At 39.4% G+C, this 26,216-nt stretch overlaps 1 protein-coding gene and 1 long non-coding RNA gene across 4 annotated transcripts in view; one reads left to right on the plus strand and one right to left on the minus strand.

The window, feature by feature from the left end:
• C6H9orf85 (chromosome 6 C9orf85 homolog) overlaps positions 1-16,649 on the plus strand; it is a 32,959-nt gene extending 16,310 nt beyond the window's left edge. The window contains exons 2-4 of one of the 3 annotated variants that reach the window (XR_006174486.2): positions 8,218-8,324; positions 9,501-12,350; positions 13,615-13,728. Coding sequence is in view for 2 of the 3 variants with exons in the window: in XM_005297755.4 (XP_005297812.1) it covers positions 8,218-8,324; positions 13,615-13,728; positions 14,407-14,599 (414 nt within the window). In the remaining variant the exon portion in view is untranslated. Of the gene's footprint in view, positions 1-8,217; positions 8,325-9,500; positions 12,351-13,614; positions 13,729-14,406 lie in introns of those variants that run through there. The other 2 variants (XM_005297755.4, XM_042850594.2) reach the window with 2 other exon arrangements.
• On the minus strand, positions 411-24,708 carry LOC135972228 (uncharacterized). The gene is made up of 2 exons (XR_010588639.1): positions 24,650-24,708; positions 411-3,958 (listed from the first exon to the last, which is right to left on the minus strand). It is a non-coding gene; the product is annotated as an uncharacterized LOC135972228 (long non-coding RNA).
• Positions 24,709-26,216: the final 1,508 nt, after the last annotated feature.

The following is a 26,216-nucleotide window of genomic DNA, read 5'->3' on the forward strand; positions in this document are numbered from 1 at the left end:
ATTACTCAATACAGTATACAAAAGAGCTCCAAAGCGCTCTGATTTTTGGACATCTACAGAAAACTTCAAAATTGCTAAAAAAAAAAATAACCCCCCAAAAGTGAAACTAACAAACCTGGAAAGCCAGAAGCCCTATAAATAACACATACAATAGCTGGCAGCTACTCCCACATGTTTAGCTCTCTTGTGGTTCCACCCAACCCAGCCCTCTGATTACTACATTTCACTTTGTCTGCTGCACAAACACCACAGGTTGGAATGGCATAGGAAATGCTGGCAAGGCATCAGAGGACAGGGGACAGACAGGCTTACAGGCATTCTGCAACAGCCTCTGTTGCAGAGGAGCAGGCAAACTGCTATTCTCTTCCATTTCTGTATCTGATTTGAAATTGCCCTTTTGGTTTTCAAAGCTCTGGATTGTTTCTCCCTTCCACTGACTGCAAATCCAGCTACATATCTGTGGGCTCATTTTGGTTTTACAATACAGGTCTCTTCTCTTTATTCATGTGTTTCACTATAGGTCTGGTAGGGATTTCCACTTGCACTGCTCGGTCTGTTTAAAACATTTTCCTGCCCCTATTCCTACTCTTTAAATCTGCTCTACTCTCTTTAAAAAAAAATTAAATTGTGGTATTGTGTTTTTGGGACCCAAGATGATAAAATTGCTTTCTTGTTTAGGCATCATGCATTTATTTCCATAGCATTTTATCATAAGTTGACTAAAAATATTTATTTGAAAATTGTTAATGGTTATTGAAAGGTCAGTTTTTCTAATTTTTTTTTTAAGCTTTGAATTTGAATGCCAATCTTAAATCCAAAAGAAAAAGGAATATTCAAATATAACTCAATACTAATTATGCCAATGAAGACAAGGTAATTAGACAAATGTTAATTATACTTTAGCTATTAAGAAATTGGACTAGTTCTTCAAATTGTAAAGTGATTTGCTGCGAAACAAAATTCAATTGCATAACCTTTATTAAAGGTTCTCACGTGTACTGTTCATTTTAAATAAAAGTCACTGGTACTACTCAGTGCATGGTTTTGTGGGAGAGGACCTCAGATGGGAGCTCTGTAGTTTCATATTATTCAAGCACATGTTGCTGGAAATGTAGAAGACTGGGCATATGAGTCATAGCTTTTTTGTCATGTGAGCCAGTCACCTGATCTTAACTTAAGGTGAACTTTGGAGTTTCAGTGTAAAAAGGAAAAGTTAAACTATGACTAATATGGGCAGGGCTGGGCACCAACTAAGGAAGTAGAGGGATTGGGTAGGATGGGGGGGAAAAAAGAGCATTTATCTTTAATTGATGTACCTGTGATGCTTGTTTAAAACTAACATACCTCAGAACTGAAAAATATACAATATGCTGATTGCTTTCATTGCTGTATGCCAGTTGGTTTCTGCAGGAACAGGGCTAGTACAGGAAACCTACTGCCAACAGGAAATGAGCATCATTCTTTTGTCTGATAATTATAGTGTTCAGAGCTTTATGTCTCCATTAAAATGAACTCAGGATTTCTCATAGCTTCACAAACAGGTATTTATCTATCAAGTATGAATTATTTCCAACTAGTACTTGGAAAAGTATGTGTTCTTCAGCATTATTACATGCATTGCAATTCTCTTGGGTATGGCCCCTTGCATTCCGAGTACATTACACATTGCTGATCCTATCTTGGTCATCGCTCCAGTAATAAATGTTTCCTTCTCCAGTACCAGTCACAGTGTATCATTGGAAATTAGTGAAGTATCTGTAAGGGAAGCTGACTCCTTTGTAAAAAGTACACTGCTTAACAATAATGAGCTTCCTTCAAGTGTAGTGTTGTACCTCCCGTAACCTGTTAAAAAGGCTAATGATACTAAAATGCTCTTAGGAATACAAATTACTGCATATTGCTTCAGCAGTATGTTGAGGGTGGGGGGAAGGAGGGGGGAGAAGAGAAACTAGTATGCACTGGTTTGCAGGGCTTTAAATTTTAACTCAGACTACAGTACTAAGTTTTGCAATTCATTTATCCTAAACGAGTATGGTTGAGAGAACAGGAAAAGGTGTCTTAGCTGAAAACAAAATCTGTCATTTTCAGAATGGTCTGTTTTAAAGGGAAGGGTCCATATTTTAGTACTTTATCCCAGAGTGCTGTTTTTTGGTTTTTTTTTAAATTATCACACTGTAAATTAGCATACAGAAAAGGCACATACCTAAAGGTGCCTTTAAAAGCATGGTGGCTAAAGTAAAGTTTTCTTCACAAATCCAGAAGGGTGCTAGGATGTTTATGCTGTGGTGATACCTGGAATATCTGATTACATTATAAAAAGTGTTAAAGGAATATTAGGTTTGCAAGGCCAAGCACTCAACAGTTAGGAAAAACCAAAATTAAGGCTGCCTATGCAATTTCAATTTATCTTCCTTCTACATATGTACTATTATGACAGTCACATGATACATTTTCCCCCTCTGCAGTTGAATCTTCCTCCTTCTCCATGCTGCCTGGGCACCAGCAGGAGCATTAAGAGCACAGGCGGGACAGTATCAGTGCTCTCAGTTTCAGTGCCTGGTACCATGCTGGCCCCCAGCAGCCAGGAGCTGCAATTGCAGGGCCTGAGAAGGATTTTCCCTGTGGCTCTGAGATGGAGCATGCTCAGTCACTGTGTGGGGATGGTGCACGCACTGTGCGGTTGGCACACAGCTCCAGTGAAGAGATGGAGTGTTCTCATGGCAGCTAGAATCTTCAGAGAATTTAACTGCCAAATTCTAACAAGTGTCTGCTGAGCACTTGTGAACAGAGATTTTTCAAAGGTTTATCACTTGGCAAAATTTGGACAACTTTTCATAAGGATAGGAAAAGTCATCCCTGACAGCAGGGCAACCCCCTGCCAAATTTTGTTTACATGCTCCAAGGAATGAAGGCACTACAGCTTCTCAATGAAATGGGTTGGCAATAAAAAACATGGATTGAATATTGTTTTTCCCTAATATTATATAGAAATGGCTGAACTCTTAGTTGAAACTTTTCCAAAAAAGATTCTACCTTAGGCAGACGCTCAGCATAGAAAACAGCAGACTTGTCAGTTTGTTTGGCAAAGTTGTAAGCACTGAAAGCTAGATCTTATAATGCAAAGTTTCAGGCAAACTTGACTCTAGGTGGTGCTGCCTGCACCACCTATAATAATTAGTTTAGAATAAAAACCCACTCTATTTTGAGACCAAGTTTTTATGTTTACCTGTACTAAGGTGGAAAGTTAAGTAATTGTAGAATGAAGATAGATAAACTGCTTCTTCAGAAATCTAGATTTTAAAAGTCATTGTATAGACTATATACTTAAATACAAATATATTCCATGTTAAGAAAATAAGGGTTAGTTGCAGTTGTATTAAAGAGAATGGTGAAACTGCTGTTGACATAAGTTGAGCAGGATCAGGTCTGAAAAGCTTTTTGTTCATCAAACACGACAACTAGATGAATTGCTTAGATATGTCCATTCTCCAATCATTTTATGCTGCAGTAGTTATTTGCATAATGATAATTAAAGCCTGCAGTATTTAAGTGTTTCTGAACAGTCCCTTCTAACTCCATGATATTTTTTTCAGCTGTAATGGCAGATCCTGGGGGAAAGACTGGGTTTAAGAATGTCCTTCATGCGAGACAAATGTCTAAGGGTATACTATACATAATGTCTTTGATGCATTAGTGAGGAGCATTTACTTAACAGATGTTCAATCTGCCTGAAGTTCACCACTTGGGCCTGCAAGGATCACAAGTAACCTCCAGTCTGTGAAGACTGAAGAAACTTAAAGCTTCCATGGTGGAGTTGGAGTGGCTCCAGTCCCTTTAAGTCCTGCTTTGGAGCATGTTAAAATCCAGTTCTGAGAGGTTTTTGTTTTGTTTGCAGGTGGTAGGAGGAGCATGGTCTGGGAAGTCAAGGAGCTTTGGACTTGGCACAGAAAAGTTTTTCCTAAAAAAATAAAAAAATAAAAAAAAATTAAAATTGAAAAGTAGAGGAAGTGGCGTTGCCGCCACTACTCCAAGTCCCACTTTTAAGAGGTTTAGAGGTAGCAATTTAGGAAGGAATCAGCACTGAAGACTGAGAATAGTTCGATATCAGGGTTGAAAGTTTGTGTCTGAGGCTGCCTGAAGCCAAGGGAAACAAAAATGTTTCTCAGGGCATGGCTGCACTTGCAGATGTAGAGCACTGTGAGTTAAACCCACCTTTGGAGAGCACAGTAGGGAAAGCACTGCAGTCTGTCCACACTGACAGCTGCTTGCGCACTGGCGTGGCTACATTTGCAGCAGTTGCAGTGGCATTGGGAGTGGTGCATTATGGGCAGCTATCCCAGCATGCAAGTGACTGCAACATACTTTTCAAATGGGGTGGGGTGGAGTGTGACAGGGAGTGTGTTGTGTGTTTGTGGGGGGAGAGTGGGGTTTTGGGGGGATGAGAGCATGTCAGCATGCTGTCTTGTAAGTTCAGACAGCAGCACACTCCTCTTTGGAATTCCTCTCTTTGGAATTGAGGATTCAAATCTAAGGGCTCTGCAAATGAGTCTTTAAAAACAAAAACAAAAAGAAGCAAGCAGCCTTTCCAAACAAGTATGGTACTTGTAACATTGTTTTTATTGCAGAGTTTCTGGGGTTTTTTGGGTGGTGGGGAATCAAACAACCAGCGCAACAAAAACTCGTATCCCAAGCAGAATTTTTCACACACAGGCCCACCAAAAGGTGGGCGAGCCACAGGATCCATGAAGCCCATTAGCAACTTCACTATTGCGGTTGACCAAATGGAGAAGATGCTTAGATACTATGGAGATGGTTGACAGTATAAAACTTTAAAATAGATAGAAACAGTTATTTTTTAAAGGTGAGCTAGTATTTTCAAAGGAACCGATTTAAAAAAAAAAAAAAAAAGTTTGGACATGTAATTGCCTTAAGCTCCTTTGGAAATCCCAGCCTTAGTTTTTGAATGTGTATTTATTATAGTAAAAAATACATGCTTGTTTATATGTAGTGTAACTAATTACTGCAGTTTTCCTTTAAGACTACAATTAGTTTTGTTATTAATTAGTAAATCTTCTTGATGTGTACTAGTAGGCCACTTCAGATTTTTAAACATCTCTCAACACTAAGAGATCTATTCAGACAATTTGAGTAATTTTTAGTCTGCAGAATCTCTCTAACACACTTTTTTATAGTCCCCCCGCCCCCCCAAAAAACCCACCACACACACACACACACACACACACACACACACTTTGCTCCAGTTAAGATTGTTTTAACACTTGCAAATGAAAATGCTAGTGGTTTTTTATACTGAAAAAAGTATTTGCACTTATTGATCTAATTTTTTACTACACTTTTATGTAAGCATCTCTATTGATGCAGTCAACACTCATCAGTTATGCTGTTTTTTTAATGTCTTGTACTATGCCTCTTTGTAATTAGTTATACCCGTAGAAAGTATGCCAAAAAATCTGTTAATATCACTGCTTTTTTCCTTATTTTACTGTGAGATTTTTAGGCTTAGTTACTTCACACATCTTAAATCCAACTATTGTACGTTTTGTAGATGAATTCTCACAGGATTCATTGCTGTGATCAGATAATATTTGGATGTCTGAAATGGCTATAATTATTAATGATCCTCCATTTTGTTTTCTGAAGCAGTTCTGGCTTTCCAGGTTTGGTTTCTTTTTAACTTTTGGCTCTACTCTAAACCTAGTTTAAAAAAAAAGCAGGGGGTGGGGGTCTTGTCCAACTAGAAGTACGTATTCCATCGCCAGTTCATAGCAATTGGAAGAAGCATTACCTTTCTTAATGACTCCTAGAAGTCAAACCTCATATGTTCTGTTTAATAAATTAAAAAAATAAATAAGAATAAGTATTCTTGACAAAGAAAATGCTTTGTACAACTTGTGATGCCAGTAAAACATGGTGACAGGTTTTTGGGTTTTTTTAATAAAGGGGGTAGGTACTAGAAGCTCTTCAAGGAACAAAGGTGGGAAAAGAACTTGCTGGCCCAGATTTGATTTCTCTCCTTAATCCCACATCTGGTAGATAAGTCCCCTTTGGTCAGATACTTTTATTTAAATTTTAAGTTTAAATAAGAATCCTTTCCCTTTTTGTTTTTTTCTGTACCAGCAAGAAAAGCAACCTCTTTTATGCAGCTGCAAAGTACTTGTGAAGCTTCAGTAGCTTGGTAGCTTCCCCTCCCACTAATGATAGGTTTTCCTTGAAAAGGTCTGTATGGCTGATTACCAGAGGGATTCTAAGACAACTTTCAGGGAGCCTCCACCCTGGAAAACTTAGGGTGGTTTTTTTGTTGTGTTTTGAGGGGGCATGAGTAGCAATAGATATTCTTCAGTGGTGCAGAGTAGGATTAGATGTCATGGTGACTAAAAGCATTAGCTTCTTGTCTACATTTGTTTCCTTTACTTTTACTGCTGGTGGAGCTGTCCCAGTCCAAAACAATCACCATGTGCACAAATTTCCCAAAGTAAATAAGGCCTCAGGCAAAAGAGGAGATGATGAAGGTAAGGGTAGGGTCTCTAGGTCACATCTGTGATGTGGGGGGGGAGCCAAGGATTGTACCCATCAGAGGAGATATGAGTAGTAATAGAATACTCCTCCCCAAAAATCTACTCTCCAGTTTTTGTCATTTGCAACAGAAGGTCGACGGGAAATAGCGGTCAGTCTTATTTCTCAACTTGTCTGTAGGACTGTGGGGAAAATGGTCACTAAAGAGGTAGGGGTTGTTATAGTGTAGAATATTTGCAAAAATATTCTAAACTGCTACGTAAATTGATTGGGCTTAAATCAGGTGGGAAGGAACGCAAGCTTCTTGTATTCAGGTAGAATAAAAATGGCTAAGGTGGTCAGAGAAATTAGAGTTGGTATTCCTGAAAGTTTGAAGATTCAGTAGATAAAATGGACATGCACTCAGCCTGAGGCTTATTAAAAGATTTAAGAACCTATACTAAGGAAACTACTTTTTTGCACTCTTAACAAATTACATCTATCTTAAGTAGGTAGGTATGGAAGATTGTCATTGTTTTGGATATGCCCTTTGAAAGCTCTGTTTGACAGCTAGCATGCTTCTCTGAGACAAAGCAACCATTACTGTGAAATGCTTGGGGGGGGGGGGGGGGGAAAGAGGAGGTCTGCTGCTGTCTGAACTTACAAGACAGCATGCAGACATGCTCTCAGCCCCCCAAAAAACCCCTTTCCCCCCACATACACACAACACACTCCCTGTCATACTCCACCCATTTGAAAAGCACGTTGCAGACACAATGCGCAGCTCTCTGTGGCGGTTGCAAGAGCTGCTAATGTCGCCACACAATCAGTGTGGACAGACTACAGCGCTTTCCCTACTGTGCTCTACGAAGGCTGGTTTAACTCAAAGCGCTGTACATCTGCAAGTGTAGCTATGCCCGAAGAAAGGAGGGTTGTTTAAGGAAGCCAAGGTTCCCTATTCCCTGGATAACTAGTTTCTAGTGCAACTAGAGATTTTTCTCATGTGTACTGTATTCTCATCTAATTCAGTGAATAGGAGGACTTTTGGGGGCGGGGGGGGGGGGCAAAATGTACTTATACTAAGCTTTCCCTCATCATGGAAACACTTCTCTAGTTCAACTGATCATATTTTCTCTTTCTTTAAAAAGAAGTTGAGGGAAAGCAGAAGGAACTTAGTTCATGGTATGGAAGACATAGGTGTCCTTCTCATGGTATAAGATGTGGCACTTCCATTTCCTCTGTGCTTTTAGAAAAGTCCAAGGCTACCCACTTAATATACATCATCATTGCTAAAGCCCAATATATTGTAAATTATAGGTATTAAACTTGTAACCCGTCTTCAGTGAGCAAAGCTGCTGTCTCAAAATCCATTTCTGTACTAAACAAACATGCATTTCACTCTTTGAATGGATGTAGTCTGGCAACGCTTACTTTGTACGGATTTTTAGGAATGCTTGGAAGTGTTCAGTATCTTTATTACTAACATAAGAACAGGTAGAGAAACAGATGAACTCATTGTTCTTGCACTGCCATTAGAATACATCTTTCCCCCAGTACTCTAGCTGCAGGATATCAAAAGATCATGGAATTACTTCATAAGAAGTGCGCTTTTTTTTTTTTTTTTTAAACTAAACTGATGAATAGTTGCTAATTGGTTGATTTATAAAAGATGACACTTCAAGCACCCTTTTTTTTTTTATAAAGAAAATCAATGCAAAGCTTCATGATGGAGTGTGTCAGCACTGTAAGGAGGTCTTGGAGTGGCGTGTAAAATTCAGCAAATACAAACCACTATCAAAACCGAAGAAATGGTGAGTCAACAATTACTTCACAGCTAATCACTGTATAATTTGTGAACCTCTTTTGGGGTGTGTATTACCATTTTTGGAAATTTCATTTTGATGTGTAGAAAAGGTGTAATCCCTATTGTATTGAGTTCTAAATTCAGTAGGCTGAAGTTCCAACAAAGCTTACAATGTTGGATTTACTTTATTAAAAACTGTTGTTCTCTTAAATGCAAACCATTGGGGTTTTTTGATGTTTTTTCCCCCACTACATATATAGCACCTTTCATTAAAATACCTAAACATCCTTATGCATCACAGTGCTTGTGAGGAACCTAATTATCATAATCCTCTAAATAGACAAACCTGAGGCACAGAAACAAATGATTGTCCCAAGATTGCAAAGTCAGTCAGACAGGGAAATTTCTCTATTTTTACAGTACACAAGATTGACTGGGAGGGGGAAAAGGGGTGGAATTTTTAACCAGGTGAATTTATGTTTCAATCTTGGAGCCTGTCAAACCTCATTCAGTATCACCAAACGAATAACTGAATAGGCATCTAACAGAGCTATTAGACAGGGGCCTAAAGAAACCCTTTTAGGGCTTAATTATACTTTTTTTAATGCAGGCAGAACTTCCTTGTCTGTAATTGGGCTTCAAAATAAAGTGTTTTGTTTCATAGGAATATATTGTATAAAATATGAATGGCCTCCATGCAGGTGATAGTTTTCATCAGTAGATTTTTCTTGTCATTCATGGAGATGGAAGACCATTAAATCAAATCAATTTTACTTTAAAAAATTCTCTTCAGTAGCTGAGATAGAATAGATGATTCTGGCAGTTATCAAATCTTCCTTAGTCTCAACATATACAAATAAAGGCCGCCACTAATACAAACTGCTCCTTATAAATGGACATCACTGGAGCTCAGTGAGGGTGCAGAGCTCAGCCTATGCAGATCTAATTGCAGGATCAGGCCAAAATATGTAATTTTAGGTAATAGAATGCTTACTGATGTGCGGTCACATTAAACAGATTTAAAAAAAATAAAGGAATGTTTTAAAAATATTTTTGGTGGAGTTGCACTGTTTTGTGTTACTGTGGGGGAACATTTAAGATTTCAGTAACTGGGGGGAAGCGGAGAAGAAAGGAGCATGAGGTGATACTTTTGATAGAAATGATTGCCTATTGTGCCTTTCAGGGTCAACCACGGAAATGTCTGGAATCTTGTATTTATACTTTGCAACAACAGTATAAACTCAACTTTAAATTTAAATAGTGATTAGTATTTAGAAATCTAGTTATGAAGGAATTATGAAAAATTCAGATTTAACCCAGTCTCATCTGGAGATTACCATCTTCAGTTGCAACTACTTCATACAATTAATTATATACTGGTGTACACGGTTCTACACTTAAGTTGTTGAAAAACATTACTCTGTAAAAAAAGTACACACATACACTTGCTGATTTTGCAGTTCCCATATGTCTGCTGAAGGTATTGACTTCATTGCAGATTTTGGCAACTTGTACCATTTAATTTATTGTGGATGTTACTTGTAGATTTCAGAATTATGAATAGTGTCCTCCTAGAGCTCCAAATACTAAAACCAGAGTGAAAAATATCAATTGCTTCACAGTAACTTGAGTAACAAGGGCTACTTCATGGGTTACTATGGGTGTGTGGTATGTTTGATCAATTTGGGAAAGCAAACAAAAACAGAGAAGGTCAGTTTGCCTTCAGAGTTTAACTTTACTTTTAGAAAATTCCTAAATGTATCTCAAAAGACTTAAATATTCTTGCTTAGGGCCCCCAGTGGATTAGCACCAGCTCTGTTCTGTGAGGTGAAGAAAAGATCACCTTTCAGGCCATAAGTGGTAAAGAGGGAGAGGTCTAGGTTTTAAAGGGCTATTAAGGTGCTAATTAATCTCTAAATTTCTCAAAATAATTTAGTATTCCGAAACCGCTTTTTATTTTAAACAGCAACTTGACTGGACAGATTTTTTTGTACAGCTTTTCCATCTTGTTCATGCTATCTTGGCTGCTGGAAATTATTAAGTGATCTAGTGTTATGTGACATTCCATCAGTCATAACTCACTGATGCTTGCCAGAAACTGGATGCAGAAGACATTTATAAAATGTAAGCAACATCCCATGAAGCTTACATGGTTCCATTCCAGACTTGAAACTCAGACCAGGTTCTTCATCTTTGCTAAGTTGATAGTTCCTGATTTGAGCCATAGTTTCAAAGCCACATGAGATTTAGGATTGCTTAATTTTGAAGCAGCATTTCAAATAAAAAAAATGCAGAGTGTCATCTGAGGTACAGTAGAACCTCCAAATTAAACACCAGAGTTACAAACTGACTGGTCAGCCACACATCTCACTTGGAACCAGAAATAGGCGATCAGGCATCAGAGACTTCCCCCCCTCCCCGAAAAAGCACAAATGCAGTACAGTACTGTTAAACCACTTTAAAAAAGAGTAAGTTTAAAAAAAAATTTGACAAGGTAAGGAAATGGTTTCTGTGCTTTTATAATTTAATATGGTTAGCAGCATTTTTCTTCTGCATAGTAGTTTCAAAGCTGTATTAAGTTGATGTTCAGTTATAAACTTTTGGGAAAAAAACCATAATGTTTTGTTCAGAGTTATGAACAACTTCCATTCCCAAGCTGTTCATAACTGAGGTTCTACTGTAGTTTGGAAACCATGCAAATGGAAACCAAAGAAAATATTCCCACAAATATTTGTTTGGTTTGTTGTGTGCTTGCTTGCAGTTTATAGTGTGGTCTGTTTGGGGTGCTGTTGGTCAAGCAGCCTGGTAGGCAATATTGAGAGCTTCCTACAAGGCTCTAGCCTGCCATCCTTTTATCCCTAATCCCTCTAAAATCCCTTATCAAGGGGGCCAGGCTAACTCAGGGAGTATAGGTGGACAGAGGTCACTCACTGACAACATGAAGCATAATGGGCTGAAGGTGTTGAGAGTTTGTGTAATGACAAAAGTATTTAAAAAATCTTGAAAATTAAGTCATAAGATTTATTCTGTGGCTAGTTCCATAAGGTCCACTCCTAGAAAAACTGAGCTCTTTTAACAGGGATGGGATATGCAGTCCTCATGGCCAAAAGAGAAAAGGCCTGTTGCACCTTCTGTCTAAATCTGGCTACTGATAAATCTGAATGGAAGGCAAGTAGTGGACATATTCCACTTCTGCCCTCATCAGGGGTAGGCATACTCTGAAGAGCCAGTTCAGGATTCAGTGAAGACTATTTCAGTTGACCTTCTACTTGCTTTGTTACTGAATTGAGTCAGTGAGAGCAGCTCCCCTTGCAAACCTAAAAGTATCCCAGTAGGGGTTGCTCTTGACACTTGAATCACATTATTAGTTCCCAAAGCTTTCTTATGGCTTTCCTGGCTTCAGGGGAAGTTGAATTTTAAATTTATTTTCATTTTGTAAAGGAATATTCAGTGCTATGACTAATTTTTAAATGAAAATAGCCAGCTTGGTCAAAAAGTGACATTTTCATGAAAAAAATGGAAGTTTTAATTTGAGTTCAGATCAGATCCATTTTTTAACATTACATTTAATCATGCTAGTTACTGAAACTAAAGCGCTCCGTGACAGTACGTGAAGGGCTTATATTCTCAGAGATTTATCCTACCATGATTCCTGTGCACTTCAATGTTCTGAGGAGTCGGACATCCATGAATCACTATCTTTGAAGCACAGTGTAGTCTACAGTAAGGGGAGACAGATTGGAGCCCAAGGAAGCGAGTTGTGGTAGAAACCAGATAGTACTGAATACTGTAAAAGTGCACAAATTACGTACTTTATGTTCTCCTTGAACCTTTTTGCATGAATGACATGTCTTTGGCTGGAAACTTTGCAGGGTCTGAGTGAGTACACCTTAGAAACCTTGCTGCTACAGGCTGAGCTTTACATATCCTCTTCCAGAACGTTACCACAGAAGATTTTAGAGCAGTTTATCCTGTGGTACTGTACATTCACGCTCCATGAGATCTGGTGCCCTGCAATGTAAGGTATTAAAGGGTATGTCTACACTGAAATGTAAGCCCAGGGTTAGCTCAAGTCCTTGGACCCTGGGTCTGAAAGCCCCAACTATTCTCAGGGCTCCTATGAGTGTGGATGCTAAAGATCTTTGCCCTAAGCACCACACCTGTGCTCTAGTGTCCACTTCCTCGGTCCTCTTTTCACCAGCCTTTCCTCAGGTTGATAATAGCACTAGTCTTTAAGGAAAGCTTATTGGTGTTTAAGTTAAAATGGTTAGTTTTGCTTAGTCTTCTTTTTAATCCTTTCCCCCCCCCCTCAATCTTTGAAACTAGCGCAACAGATTGTGACTGAAAGTTGTGGTTTAAAAAAAGTAGTCCTCTTGCCCCAATAAGATGTTAATTACTAGCCCACCTGGTCCTTCCAAGAACTCGAAGAGTATCTGATGACTTGGTATCCAGCCTCTTTTGCTTCCTCTGCAAGACCCACTGCGAAAGCAGCTGTGTGCTTGAATCCTTGGAGTGCTTCAGGGTTGAGAAGGGCTGGCTTTCAGGCTGGTGTTTTGGGTCTGACTAGATTACATCAGAAATATCTTCTCGGTTTTTGTCCAAAGAGAAGACCTTTGATATATCATGAATGTTTGAGTCATTCAAATTTTAAGGCAGTTTAACCTTCAGGCCAGAGGTCCTCTATCATTTTTATTTTGACAATAGCAACCAAAGCCTCTAAATGTTTGGAATAGTACACTGCTTCTTGTGGGTTTCGACTCAAGTTATCTTTTGTACATTGAGAAATGCAAAGGTATATAATGTATTTTCTCTGCATCTGTAGTTTGCATTTATAAATTGCACATATGTCTTAGTACTATATTCTGCTTGGACTACTCTTGTCTGAGCCAAAGAAATAGGAAAAGTTGTACAGCTTTTAAAGAAATAGGCAGTGTTAGTGAACCAAACAGCCTGCTCAAATAAGTGGAGACAGATCTGTGTTCTATCATTTTGATCATTAAAAAAAATTCTTCCCTCTTTTGTTCTAATTTTCCAAAACGGACATAAGTTAAAGGAGAAAAGAAATAGGATAGTACAGTCAATTTGTTAACATTTCTTTAACATTAAGTAATATTTCATATGAGATTGGCATATACATAGGACTTTATTATTACAGAAAGTAGTCTTCTCCCACTTTGGGAGGGAGGGGGTGTCTATAAAACTTTCCAATAATAAGTCTAGTTGTTTCAAGAATTAGTTGAACATTCCAATTTGCTAACTAGCCACAATCACTCTAATATTGTTTTCCTTCTTAATAGTGTGAAGTGCCTCCAAAAGACTGTAAAGGATTCTTACCATATTATTTGTAGATCTTGTGCTTGTGAATTAGAAGTATGTGCTAAATGTGGAAAGAGAGAAGAAATTGTAGTTCCGTAAGTACTGCTCTGAAAGTTTGATTACCTGCCCTAGTTGTAGCTCATGCATTCTCTTAGCAAAACACGTTTGAAATTTCCAATGTTAGTATGCACTTTAAGTAACCGTGACGGGATTCAGTAGAAGACAGCAACCTCAGTCCTACAGAAAATCAGGGGTGAAACTCCCATTGTCGTTGGCGGGAATGAGATCAGACCCAATAAGACTATTTTAGTTGCAAAGGGTAAATTGCATCTACTTTGGAATGAAGCCCTCTAAAATGGATTAAGAAGTTAAGTACCATAAAATATGCACGAGTTAATTTACTGTTTGAATTTAATTTGTCATCTGATTATTCAGAATTACATTAAGCAGAAAAAAGAAACCAAACAAGGGTTGCTGTAGAGCATAGCAACTATGCTATTTAGTGTTTTTATTGCTCTTGTGCCAGCAGTTTCTCTTTACTGAGCATCATGCATTAATTTGCTGGTATGTGGCTTATGGCCAGCAACAGTTTGATATGTTGAACTATTCATGGATTCTCTTCAGGGATGTCTCTCTCTACTATTTCATTAGTTTTTCCATTCAGCAGAAGTAGAGTTGTTTGTTTTTAAAATAAAAGTTCCCCCTGCTCCATTCCCAGTTTAATAATTAGATCCTGAAAGCCTGGCAAATAATACTTGTATGTTTCTTTTTAGGATCAGTAAAGGACCAGAGAAGATGGAGAATGAGACTACTGGAAATTGCCAAAGAAGGATCAGTAGAAGAGAGGAGTCAGAGGAAAGTGATGAACTGGATTTTGACATTGACTTAGATGGCATGGATGAGAAGAATCCTGACATGCTTGAGGAACATTTTAAAAACATGAAGTTTGAAAGGACAGAAGTCTGAAACTGTTCCTGTAGAATCTTATATGAAAGGCTAAAGTTCTAGTCGGGAGACTGTACAACTGAAGAAAAAAGTCAAAGTGATACTTACCTAGTATTTCCACTAGGACAGTTCAGTCTGACATTTGAGTGCTTAACACACTGCTAATATAAATGTTCCATTTATATTAGAATTGTCTCTCAAAAAGCTTTATGCAAGAGGGATTCCACAATAAAAAAAACGTATGTCAATTTCTGGTATACAGGGAGTTATGGAGCCTTTCCACTTCCAGGTCATTGGTTTTAAAAATCATCCTGATTGGAAGTGTCTGTAGCTCACTGTCATGTGGTGACTATTCTGTTTGTGCAAAGTGAGTTACAGATCTCAGGCCAAAGTATTATGGACAAATGGCCGTATCACAGGAAGGAAAGTTAAACTGTCAAAAATAGCGCTAATGAACAATTCTAGAGACTAAGCTACTTTCTTAGTCATGCTAATGCTCCAGAACAGAGTTCTGCCACTACCCCCAAGCTTGCTGCTCATCTCTTGTTTGTAAATAGAAGATCTGAATGCTGTTATGGTACCTCTCATAAGCAACAGTACTTCAATTGAAGTCATGTCATTAACATTTTAAATGTTAATGACATGACTAAGATTCCCAGTGTGGAAAGACCACAAGCCTACTGTTTTTGGTTAGTATATAGTTTGTTTCACACAGCTGATCTTTCCTTTGTGAGCTGTATTTCTAATTCAGTTTGCCTTATGATATGAGAAATAAATAGTGTCCTCTAGTGACAGTCACGTATAACTGCATTTATTTTTCAGCTGCAATATTGCCAGGTTTGATCTCTAATCTAGTTCATGTGTGTTTTTGTAGGAACAGCCTTTCTGAAATTAAAGCAAATCAGTTTTCTGCATTAAGGAGAACTAACTATAAAATATGGACTAGAACATCTTAATGGGGAAGGCTTAACTAAGTTTATTGGAATAGAATAACCCTTTTATTACTTGAATTCAGTAGCACCTCTTGGTTGTGTGCTTTGCAACCTGAAATACTGCTGGAATTAGCAAGTGTTTCATCTGCTATAGCAATAGATTCCAAGGCCAGAGGGGACCAAAAGTATTAAACAAAATTTTTACAAGAGACTATTTAAATTAACCACATATGGTTCATCATAGAATTGCCCAGTTCTGAGGGACCTTGCTCAGTGTACACAGCTGACCTACCAAACAAAGTGCCATCTTGGATGCCCTGTCCAATTACAGCAGCAGTGAGCCACGGAGGTTGAACTTCCTCACACCCCACTTGGAAAGTGGGGAAATGTGGGTGGTTTTTTTAGCCCATGTAAGGCAATAAGGGTTGGTTCCCAGTAGGTGGGAACTGCTACACCATGGATCTTTTTTTATCCAAGCAATTTGAGCAATTGCCAGGGAATCTAAATCATGAAAGAAATTGCATGCAGGCTGCCACGGAGTGTTGAGTATACAAAGGTGGCGGATATTGAGCCAAAAATGAGGAATAAAGTGAGAGTTCTTTTGCATAAAGAGCAGCAGTATTCAGAAACAACTTGTTGTGTGTGACCAGCCACATTATACTGCATGGAAATATTTCCCAGCCTTGTAGAATGTTCTCTTTCCTAACTTTAAGATTCTGTTTAAATGGACGTTTAAATTTGCATTTAAAAAAAAGCAAGAGGAAGTAGTAGTATAAAGAGGGAAATACTTTTAAAAGCCAAGAGTGCTTTGGAGACTGCATTCTTATGCTCTGTAAGGAAGTGAGACTTACTGATTGGATAGCAACTTCTGATGAGCTAGTCAGTGTGTCCATGACACCTTAAGGGGGGGCAGGGAGGGGAGAAATGAGAGGACAGAGTAAAAGCAGGTATTTTAGTTGGCTCTATAAACAAAGTACATAGTCCCTCTATACCTGTGCTGGAGTCAGAAGACAGGATACTGACACTAAAGCATGTAGTGTGGGGTGTTGGTAAGGAGGAGGTTATTGTAGTTATTACCCAGCTTTGATGCAGAAACTAATTACAAAACTTGCAATTATTAAATTGGAGAAGGAAATGAGGTTTTTTTGTTTGTTTTTTAAATACACAGACCTCCATGCTGGATTCCAAAAAATGTTTTGAGAAAACTAGGAGAATTGCATGGAAAAGGAGAAAAGTTGGGAGAGGCATGAAAAACCTTTCACGCAAGGAGAGTTTGAAAGGATTAGGGGATGATAGATATCACAATGCAAAATGACAAAGTGGTTTGGAGAAAGTAAACAACACAACACAAGTCTGACAGTCCTAGGCAAACAAATGGAATGATTCATGTGACACTCTTAAAGAAGGGTAATGTAATTACTGTCAATCATCATGGATTTGTGGGAAATAGATCTTGTAATCTCATACAAAAGTTAGAGGATTCAAAGAAAAGCCAGGAGAACGATTAAAGGATTGGAAGATATACTCTCTCTCATGAGTGAGCTCCTTGAGTCTATTTAGCTTAGCAAACAGTTATGGGAGTGACAGGATCGCTCTATAAGTACCTTTATAGGGAACAGAAATTTGATGAAGGCTATTTTCTGATCATTTGAAGATAGTCCAGTGGCTAGAAGTTGAAGCTAGACAGACATTTTAGACTGGAAATAAGGTGCAGAATTTTAACACCAAGGGTAATTAACCATTGCAGCAACTTGCAAAGGATTGTGATGGATTCTCCATCACTCAAAATTCTTAAATCAAGACTCGATGTTGAAGATGTGCCTACCTGAATCACACCTACTAAACTAGAAGCAGGAAACTCCTATGGCCTGTGTTGTGCAGGTGGTGAAACTAGGCTATCACTTCTGGTTTTAAAGTCTGATCCTAGCCACTCAGAATATGAAACTAGATGATTATCTGGTCTGTTCCAGTAAGATAGTTCCTTTTCTTACAGTATACATGAATATTTGCAGGAATATTGGGTTTCTCTATTGTTTTGTATAGATATGTATGGGGTTTTAAACTTTGCCTTGACCACAGAGGAAAAACTTTGATGCTGGACAATTTTTTTATTGCACTTTGCACAAGCACCACTGCTAACAATCACAGGACTGATTGCCTCATGCAAAAGATCACTTGGGGCCTGATCCTGAGTTGTGCTGAGTTCAGGAGCCAGGCTCATTTGATGGTTAGCATCAGGTCTGGATAAAGTAGTGTGAGAATTGATCATACAATCTGACCATTAACTACAGGGCATCTTCTGAAGATGCCCCGTAGATAATTTGTCTGCAATAAAAAAAAACATGTTTTTAGACGCAGTTACATAAAGTTGTCTTTAAGATTATATTGTCGGGGGGAGGCATTTGAAAATCTGGAGGTCCTAGTCATGCCAAAACATGCAATTAACCCCCATTGACTTTATATATCTTAAAGCACCTAGGACATTAAAATACAAGGTATTCTCTGGGGTTAATAAACTTTAGAGTGCCTGTTTCAGATACATGTAAAGTATGAGCTCTTTGATTCTGAATTTAGTCAAGAACACATTTCTCTTTTCATACTGGTAGCATAGGCAAGTCCATTGCCATGAATGGAATTATCAGTCTGAGACCACGAAAAGTGAGCTGAATGAGGCTCTGTGGGAGAGGTTCTGAGTCAGGACTCAGTCCAGGGAATGAAGGGCTAAGACTGCGTTAAGCCACTTTGCACCCTCTGAACCTGGGCTTCTTCCAGAACTGGAGAGACCCAGGGCCTGCCTAAGTTATGCTGGGGGCATCTAAGATACAACAGCCTTCTCAAGCCTTATGGATTGCAGGCTGGCATATGTGTTATACTATATCATCACGTGTCCCCACTCCTTATGTGCCCCTCCCTCTGCCACCCTGGTATACCCCCTATACCAGGTGTATTATGGAAGTCTTCGCAGTGCACACACTAGGGGAATATTCCCTATGGTTTTTAAGGGCCCTTTATGCTGTTCTGATGCATTTACCCAGCATAATGGGACCAGACTGAGGGTGAGAATCTTTCACTGAACTTCATATACATAGTGGGCAAGTATCAGAAAATGAAGCTGTACCTACTATCAGTAACCTTAAAAAAATATAAAAATAAAAAAAGTGTGTATCAAAAGGTCTGAAAATAGGTTTCAAAGCCAGGGCACTAATACTTAGTTTTCTGTTCCATTAGAGCTCTTTCATGTAATGGTTTTATAAATAAACTACAAACTGTAGTTTAAGAAAAATATTCAGCACACTGATATTTGAAGGCTGTGTGTTTGAAGAACCACCCAGCTAGTGATGTTGCAGAGCACTGGGCTGCTGAGTGGCAGAAGTGGAAAACAGATTTGAAACTTTTGATGTACAGTCTAATGGGAAATGAGTAGATGGTATTTGAACCCTGGGTTATAGGTCAAGTCACACTGTTGTCAGAGGACGTCCCTCCATTGACAGCACTGATGTCTGCTTCAGTGTGACACTGCCTTCCTTCCTGCTCGCTGACGGCAATACAGATACAGAGAAAACAAGGATATGAAAACTAGGGGGTTTTCATAGGTAATTTGGAATTAATTTCAGAATAGGGCTTTTTGAAATGGAAACAAGGAAGTTCATTGGGTATGAAATTCACTTGGGAGAGAGATTTAAGTATGACAAAACATCCTTTCAGTAAGCAACAGTATTGCTGGAAAAAACTCACTAATGGTCTGACCCTTTAGCCTAAGGTGAGAGGAAATCCTGAAGTTGTAGGAAAGTACGTCATGGAACTGGCAGTCTCCACAAGATCTGAGAATTAGTGGAAGGTTTCTGCTCTTGTGGTGACAGCCTGTCAATGCTGGGGACAAGCCCTGATGAGCAAATGGGTGATTAACAGGGCAAAACAGGAATACAAAAAGAGGACTTGTTCTTTAGTCCTACTTCTTTCAATCATTTAACTGATTTATGGTTGGGAATCTACATTTGACTCTTACCTAGGCCATACTGTCTGACATACATTGTTACACTAAGGCCTTTTCTACACCATTGCTAACACAATCACTATTTAGACAGCTTTGGCAACCATTTTCCATGCCTTGTTGATTAGACTTGCCTAGAATGGGGGTTTATCGACATGTTGGTTGTGACCGTTGTTTTCAACACCGGTCACAACCAACACTATCATACTTCAGTTCCCAAAATTGCTATCCACAGTATAAAAATGCCTTATAGCAGACATGATCTGAAAAGTTACACTTCACTCTAGGCAGGAGGGAAGAGACTAACAGGACAGATACATTTACATCAAAATTGTCATTTCAAAGTCTTGTAAAGAAAAAGTAAACCGAACTAATTGCCATTTAAGTCTAGTCTTACAGTATGAATTGAACACATTGAAGCAAGAGTCTCTAAAAGTTCATTCAGTTTTCCTAAATGTTAAAGAGTTTGATTCTTTGTAAAGAAATTGTTTAGTTGAAGGGAGGGAGGTGACTGGTTACCTGGAAAAGTCATGTCCAGGTATAGGGCTGCAAGTGAACGTTTACTTTAGACAATGATGCAAAAGAATACAAAGACAGGGAGAAATACACTTCAAAGTCTTGTGCTAGACCTCTGAAGTGACTATATTAGGATTACAAAAAGAAGGGAGAGTCCAGATTTCTCCCCCATGGCAGTTGTGTCTAGGTACCTACATGTAGATAATTTTGTGATGGCAGCCGTGCCTCACATAAATTTATACTCATGTCATGAATCCATAGGATCTGTGCCACACACTACATTTTAAATAGTCCCTTGGAGGAACTCCTTCTGTGTAGCAGACTCCCCCGCAGGGTAGGCCATGTGGCCTCAATGGTTCCAAGACAGCCTCTGGGCACCAGCACTGCTGTTTCACACAGTGAGCTCTATCCAGCAGGTCCTGCTGAGCTAGACTCCTGGTCAGAGACTTTTGCCCTTGGCCAGTGCATCTCACTAAGTATTTGCAGTGACATCAGGCAGCCTTCTCAAGACAGACCAGGATTTATTAGTCAACTGAAACATTGTCAGAAAGTCCTTACATTCGCATAGAGAAAAAGGTTAAAGCCAAGCCAGTGTTCCACCCAGTCATGGAATCCCTTTCTGGTTCTGCCTCTCAATTTCTGTCAGTCCCAGCTAATTTGCTACAAACGCCAACTCTTATCCTAGTACCGATACCTTTTGCTCCATTGTTTTTGAGCTGGGACCTTTGCTTCTCTGGTGAGGAGTGCGGGAGAAATCTCTTTCCTTTTTGTTGCTGCTACCTACGTGTAAGTGTCCTGGCAATTGATAGGACAGTCTCAGTCAATCTTTTAGTGACCTATTCATTCCATCCCAGACAACATGACAACACCTCCTGTCTCCAGTTCTGCCCCAAGAGCAGCTTTAAACCTTTTGTATCCACTGGGTACCAATGCAAAGTCCAGAGGTAAATGGATGCACATGTAGCAAAAGTGTCCCAGAAGGTTCTCACTTCATCACAGCTTGCTACTCTTGTGAGGAGGAAATAGTATCCCAATTTTTCAGATGGGAAAATGGGGATACACCAAGTGAATTGCCCAAAGTGATGAGTTAGGAATCTGCAGCAGATCCAGGAACTGAACCTAGATCTTGTGAGTCCAAGTCCAGTGCATTACTCATAAATACATATTTTTCTTCCTTAACAATTAATATGAAAAATTGGAGTGCTATGGTACTGCAGACAATTGAATTCCTGTAACCTGATATTTGAACAGTAGGTTAGTTTTATCAATTTCTTGACTAGACAGAGCACTATGAAGAGCGTCTCCTAAAATGATAGGTCAGAAGTCTGGCATGCAGGGTGACTCTCCCTTCCACAATAGGATAATTTATGGAGACAGCAGTGATTCACATCAGTTAGTCTGTTGACTTGAATAAACTAAAAATCAAATGTGAAAGGGAATTTTTCGAAGAGAATCAATTATGGATTCACTGCTTGTAGCCAGGGTCAGGGCTGGCTCCAGGGATTTTGGCCGCCCCAAGCAGCCAAAAAAAAAAAAAAAAAAAAAAAAAAAGGAAGAGCCGCGATCCCAATCGCAATCTGCGGTGGCAATTCAGCAGGAGGTCCTTCGCTCTGAGCCGGAGTGAGGGACCGTCCGCCGAATTGCCACCGAATAGCTGGACCTGCCGCCCCTCTCCGGAGTGGCCGCCCCAAGCACCTGCTTGTCAAGCTGGTGCCTGGAGCCAGCCCTGGCCAGGGTACTTCTCTCAAACTGTGGAGGATAGCTGCCTAACTACCTTCAGAGCTGTAAGTGCAAAAGCACAAATAGGCTTTGGTATCTCAATGTTGAAGCATCATGCCAACTGCACTACAGTCAGCTGTAATGGGGATTCGAAAATTAAATACACTGAAGAGTCAGGTAGTTGATTCACCTGTTAAAGGCTGTAGATAGTCCTACTTCCACTGAAATAAATGGCAAAGTTCTTATTGATAGCCCTGGGAAGAAGATCCAGAATCCAGTGCATGAAGAAAGACCTGGATTGGAGGATGTCAGAACTTTGATCAAAGTACTCATATCCTTGGTGCTTGAAGACTACACTAAATCTGTAGGCACCTAAATAAGTGTCCTGATTTTCAGCGGTGCTCTGCACCTGTAACTTCACTTACTTAGATATGGATTTTGGTACCTAACTTTAGGCACAAAGGTAAAAAACTGGGGCATAAATGACTTACCTGCAGTCCAGAACAGAATCAAAAAAGTCATCAAGTTCTGTGCTTTAGACACATGATTATTCATTATAACTAGAATACATTAAAAACAGACTATTGTAAGCAGATCTCAACCATGCTGATAGCACTAGCACAATAGGGCTGGAGTTTCCAGGTACTGCTGCAATATACATCATAATCATAATATATGCCCCAGTGTCCTTGACATAATCTGCCTGGAAACAAACTAGCATCTATTGCCCCCTAGCAGATTTTACAAGCATTGGAAGCAAGCTCCAGGAATTTTTTTTTTTTTTTTTTAAAAGCTACTGTTTTCAGAGAGGATCAACTAAGAGAAGCGATTCACTAGCTAGTGGTTCTTTTGCTGGACAGTGATCTTGGGTGGAGGTGGGGGGGGGATGGAGAGAATAAAGATTAACAGATTATTCCATTGAGTGAGAACGCTGATCTTAAGTTAAATCGTCCAGGTGACAGTGTTCAGCGTTACTTCTAGGTCATCAGACTGGCTCAACAGGTTTAGTTTTTTAAATTCCACCCATGCTGAACCATAGTTGTCGCATTATCCAACAAAACTCAGTTCTAAGAAAGTAATTGCTTTAACAGCCCCATAGAGTCATGTTATAATTGTACAACTGGGACTGCTTTGCACTTTGCCAAAGGTAAAATACTTTAAAATATAACTATATTTACTCATCTAGGGGAGAGTTACAGGAGTTGTTAACTGGCTCTTCTATCACTGATGTAAGATCAAGAGATTCCAGCAAGATTTTTTCCTTAAGCTTGTCTCCGGTTTTCAACTTCACTGATTAAATTAAAAAAAAAAAAAGTGTGACGAACTACCACTGCTATTATTTGTATTACAGTAATTGGTTGAGGTCCCAACCAAGGTAAGAGTCCCATTGTATTAGACACTGTACAAACCTAGGGAGAAACAGTCACTGCCCCAAGGAGTTCACTATTTGCATAGACACAAATAACGGGAGAAGACATGTGGCTTGCCCAATTGTCGGTCCACAGGTCAGCAGCTTCATCCACTAGACTTCACTGCCTTTCTATGATTTTGTACTGTATTAACATTGCTATTGAATATTACTATGCCAGACAAACAAAAGGAAGACTGGCTGGGTTAAGGGAGGCCTCTTTTCCATTTAAGGGGAATAGGAAATAATATGTTGGGGAACAAAGAAAAAACAAAACAAAAATGGTTCAATTTAAAGTATTGTACATATATTTGCTTAGAGTTTTGTGGCGTATTGCTGGGAGGCTATGGTTGCTCAGAATGAGAATTCTTTACTGTGCTTACATGTTAAAAAAGTCAAAACAGTCCGCAAGACCTTGTTGGTTTTGCATTTATCCTCACTTATACCAGTGACTTCCACAGAAATTCGTTTAGGACACTAGGTGTCGCTAAAACAAAGAAGAGTTTGCAATAAAGATGGCTCTAGAGCAGGGGTCGGCAACCTTTCAGAAGTGGTGTGCCGAGTCTTCATTTATTCACTCTAATTTAAGGTTTCACGTGCCAGTAATACATTTTAACGTTTTTAGAAGATCTTTCTGTAAGTCTATAATATATAACTCAACTATTGTTATATGTAAAGTAAATAATGTTTTTAAAATTTTAAGAAGCTTCATTTAAAATTAAATTAAAATGCAGAGCCCTCCGGACCGGTGGCCAGGACCCGGGCAGCGTGAGTGCCACTGAAAATCAACTCACGTGCCATAGGTTGCCTACCCCTCCTCTAGAATGACTACTGATTTGGGGTGTCTCAGTTGTTGGGTTTCAGACTGGAGACATCTTAAAGGAACCTGATTCTCATAGGGTGGATGTTCAGCACTTTCTGAAGAGTCAGGCCCTTTAAAGGGGTCTCACTTTAAGTACCCAAGAAAGTGGAGACATCCAACAATTAATTTAGAGACTTTTAACACATACCCTCATATCATAATTGTTGTGCTTTATATTGTTTTACAGTTTGAAAAGATAGATTAAAAACAAGCAAAAGTATCTCTTTAAAGCTAACTAGTTATATTTGATTTTGAAGTGACAAAATACTCAGATCTGTAGGACAACTCATAACTCATACTCTGCTCTCCCTACAAATATACAGCTTCACATGTCAGGAAAGCAGACTATTGGATTTTTTTTTTAATGCAACTACAAATACCCTGCCCATGCTCTGGCCACTTATCTCCTAAATTAAAAATAATCACAGCACGAACTTTATGTCCATGCTCTTCAGGCTCTAAGACAAATCACAGGGTAAATTCAAGCAGGGTACAAAAGTCCACAGAGTTTATTGAGGAAGTTCCCCACCTCCTTGGTCAGGGTTATCCATACAGTCTCATTAGACCAGAACCAGGTAGCACAGAAAACCCCACTAGTCTTTTGAAACAACAAACACAATACTCCTATGGCAAGCCTGCCTACCTTCCTTCTGACAGTCTCAGGAGCAGACCCTCAAGGAGCAAAGGATAGGAAACCTGCACTCAACCCCACCTGAGCTGCCCTTTTCCATTTATAACCACCTCCTCATCACCTAACAGTGAGTGCAGGTGTAACAGGGCAGGGCTGAGTGGGCCCATAGCAGCTCATTAACCCTTGCAGGCCCAAACAAAGGACTGCCCATGAATATACCCACTTCAGCCTATACCCTCAAGTGCCTTTGTCACGTGCCCAGCTGGTAGTGAATTTGGGCTCTGGCAAAGCAACTGTGGTGAGCAAGTTCCAAAAGACCTCCCAGAGAACACGATGTCAGCAGCTCCTCATGTATACAGTACTGAGGGAGCTCTAGTTGAGCTACCTCTGCTGCTCTCAGCTGTGGCAATACATCACAGGGAGAGAGAGATGATGTCTCAGGTAACTGGGTCTCCAGCCATTTTAGGCTCTACAGGTTAAAACTGTAGGAACTTTATGATGAGCAGAGTGGTGTCAAGATAAACCCTTTTATTATGAACAGAACTATATACAGCAATGGGGAGACTACTCGTCCGGTTTTGAACTGGGACACTCCTCTTTTTGGGCGATTTGTCCCCCTCCTTCCGGTACTGAAACAAAACAAGACATAGTTTTGTTTGGCATCCGATGGGGGATGCCCTTTATAAAAAGTGATTTTTACTGTGCGTGTGAGATCACTGGCAGGGGTGAGGTCACACCAGCGGAGGCAGGCACACTCTACTCCTGGAAATACCAGAATGTCCAGTATTCTGGAAATGTGTGAGAGGCTACCCTATCCAACAGTGAGGTAACAAACTTCCTACTGCTCTGTGTAGCTGCAGCCTGTGACTCCCGTATCCTGGGCTTCTTTGTTTCTGGTCCCAGCAGGGAGGGTCACAGGGAAAACAAAAACAGCATCTACAGTGTACAGGAAGTGTGGCATCTTTGCACTACCTACATGATTTACTCTATAGCACATCTTCCCTTTTTTAGATCCTTTTACTGAACTAAAACACTATTAAATTAAGCTAATCACCTATGACGAATATAATAACTAACTTAGCAGCCCTGCAAGTTGCTTTCACACAACATAACATATCTCAATCAGACTCTCAGGGCATTTCAGCAATCTTTCCAATATGCTGCATTGCAAATCCTCATCAGACAAGTCCTTGTCTGTAACAGACTGTTCAGTCTCATGGTCAAAAACAGTATCTGGCTGTCATCATATTTTCACTTTTCAAAAGTAGTCACTGTATCCTAGGTGTTTTTTTCTGCTTTGAGCCTATGACCAAAGAGGAAGTCATAAAATCTTGTACAGCCACACACTATACTTAGTGTCTCCTTTTCAATTTGTGCATACAATTTCTCTGCAGTTATCATATCCCGAGATGCATGTGAGACTGGCAACCAATCAGTTCCCTGACACTGTGATAGTACTGCTCCCAGCTCTCCTTTCAAGACATCTGTAAAGAGCTTGATATCTTTCAGTGGCTTCTCACATGTGTATTTTTGAGGGAGATTGGATTGAAAGCATGGTCATTTTCTGCATGAGCAGTGG

Source organism: Chrysemys picta, chromosome 6 (genome assembly GCF_011386835.1).
Source record: "Chrysemys picta bellii isolate R12L10 chromosome 6, ASM1138683v2, whole genome shotgun sequence".
Classification (NCBI taxonomy): domain Eukaryota; kingdom Metazoa; phylum Chordata; order Testudines; family Emydidae; genus Chrysemys; species Chrysemys picta.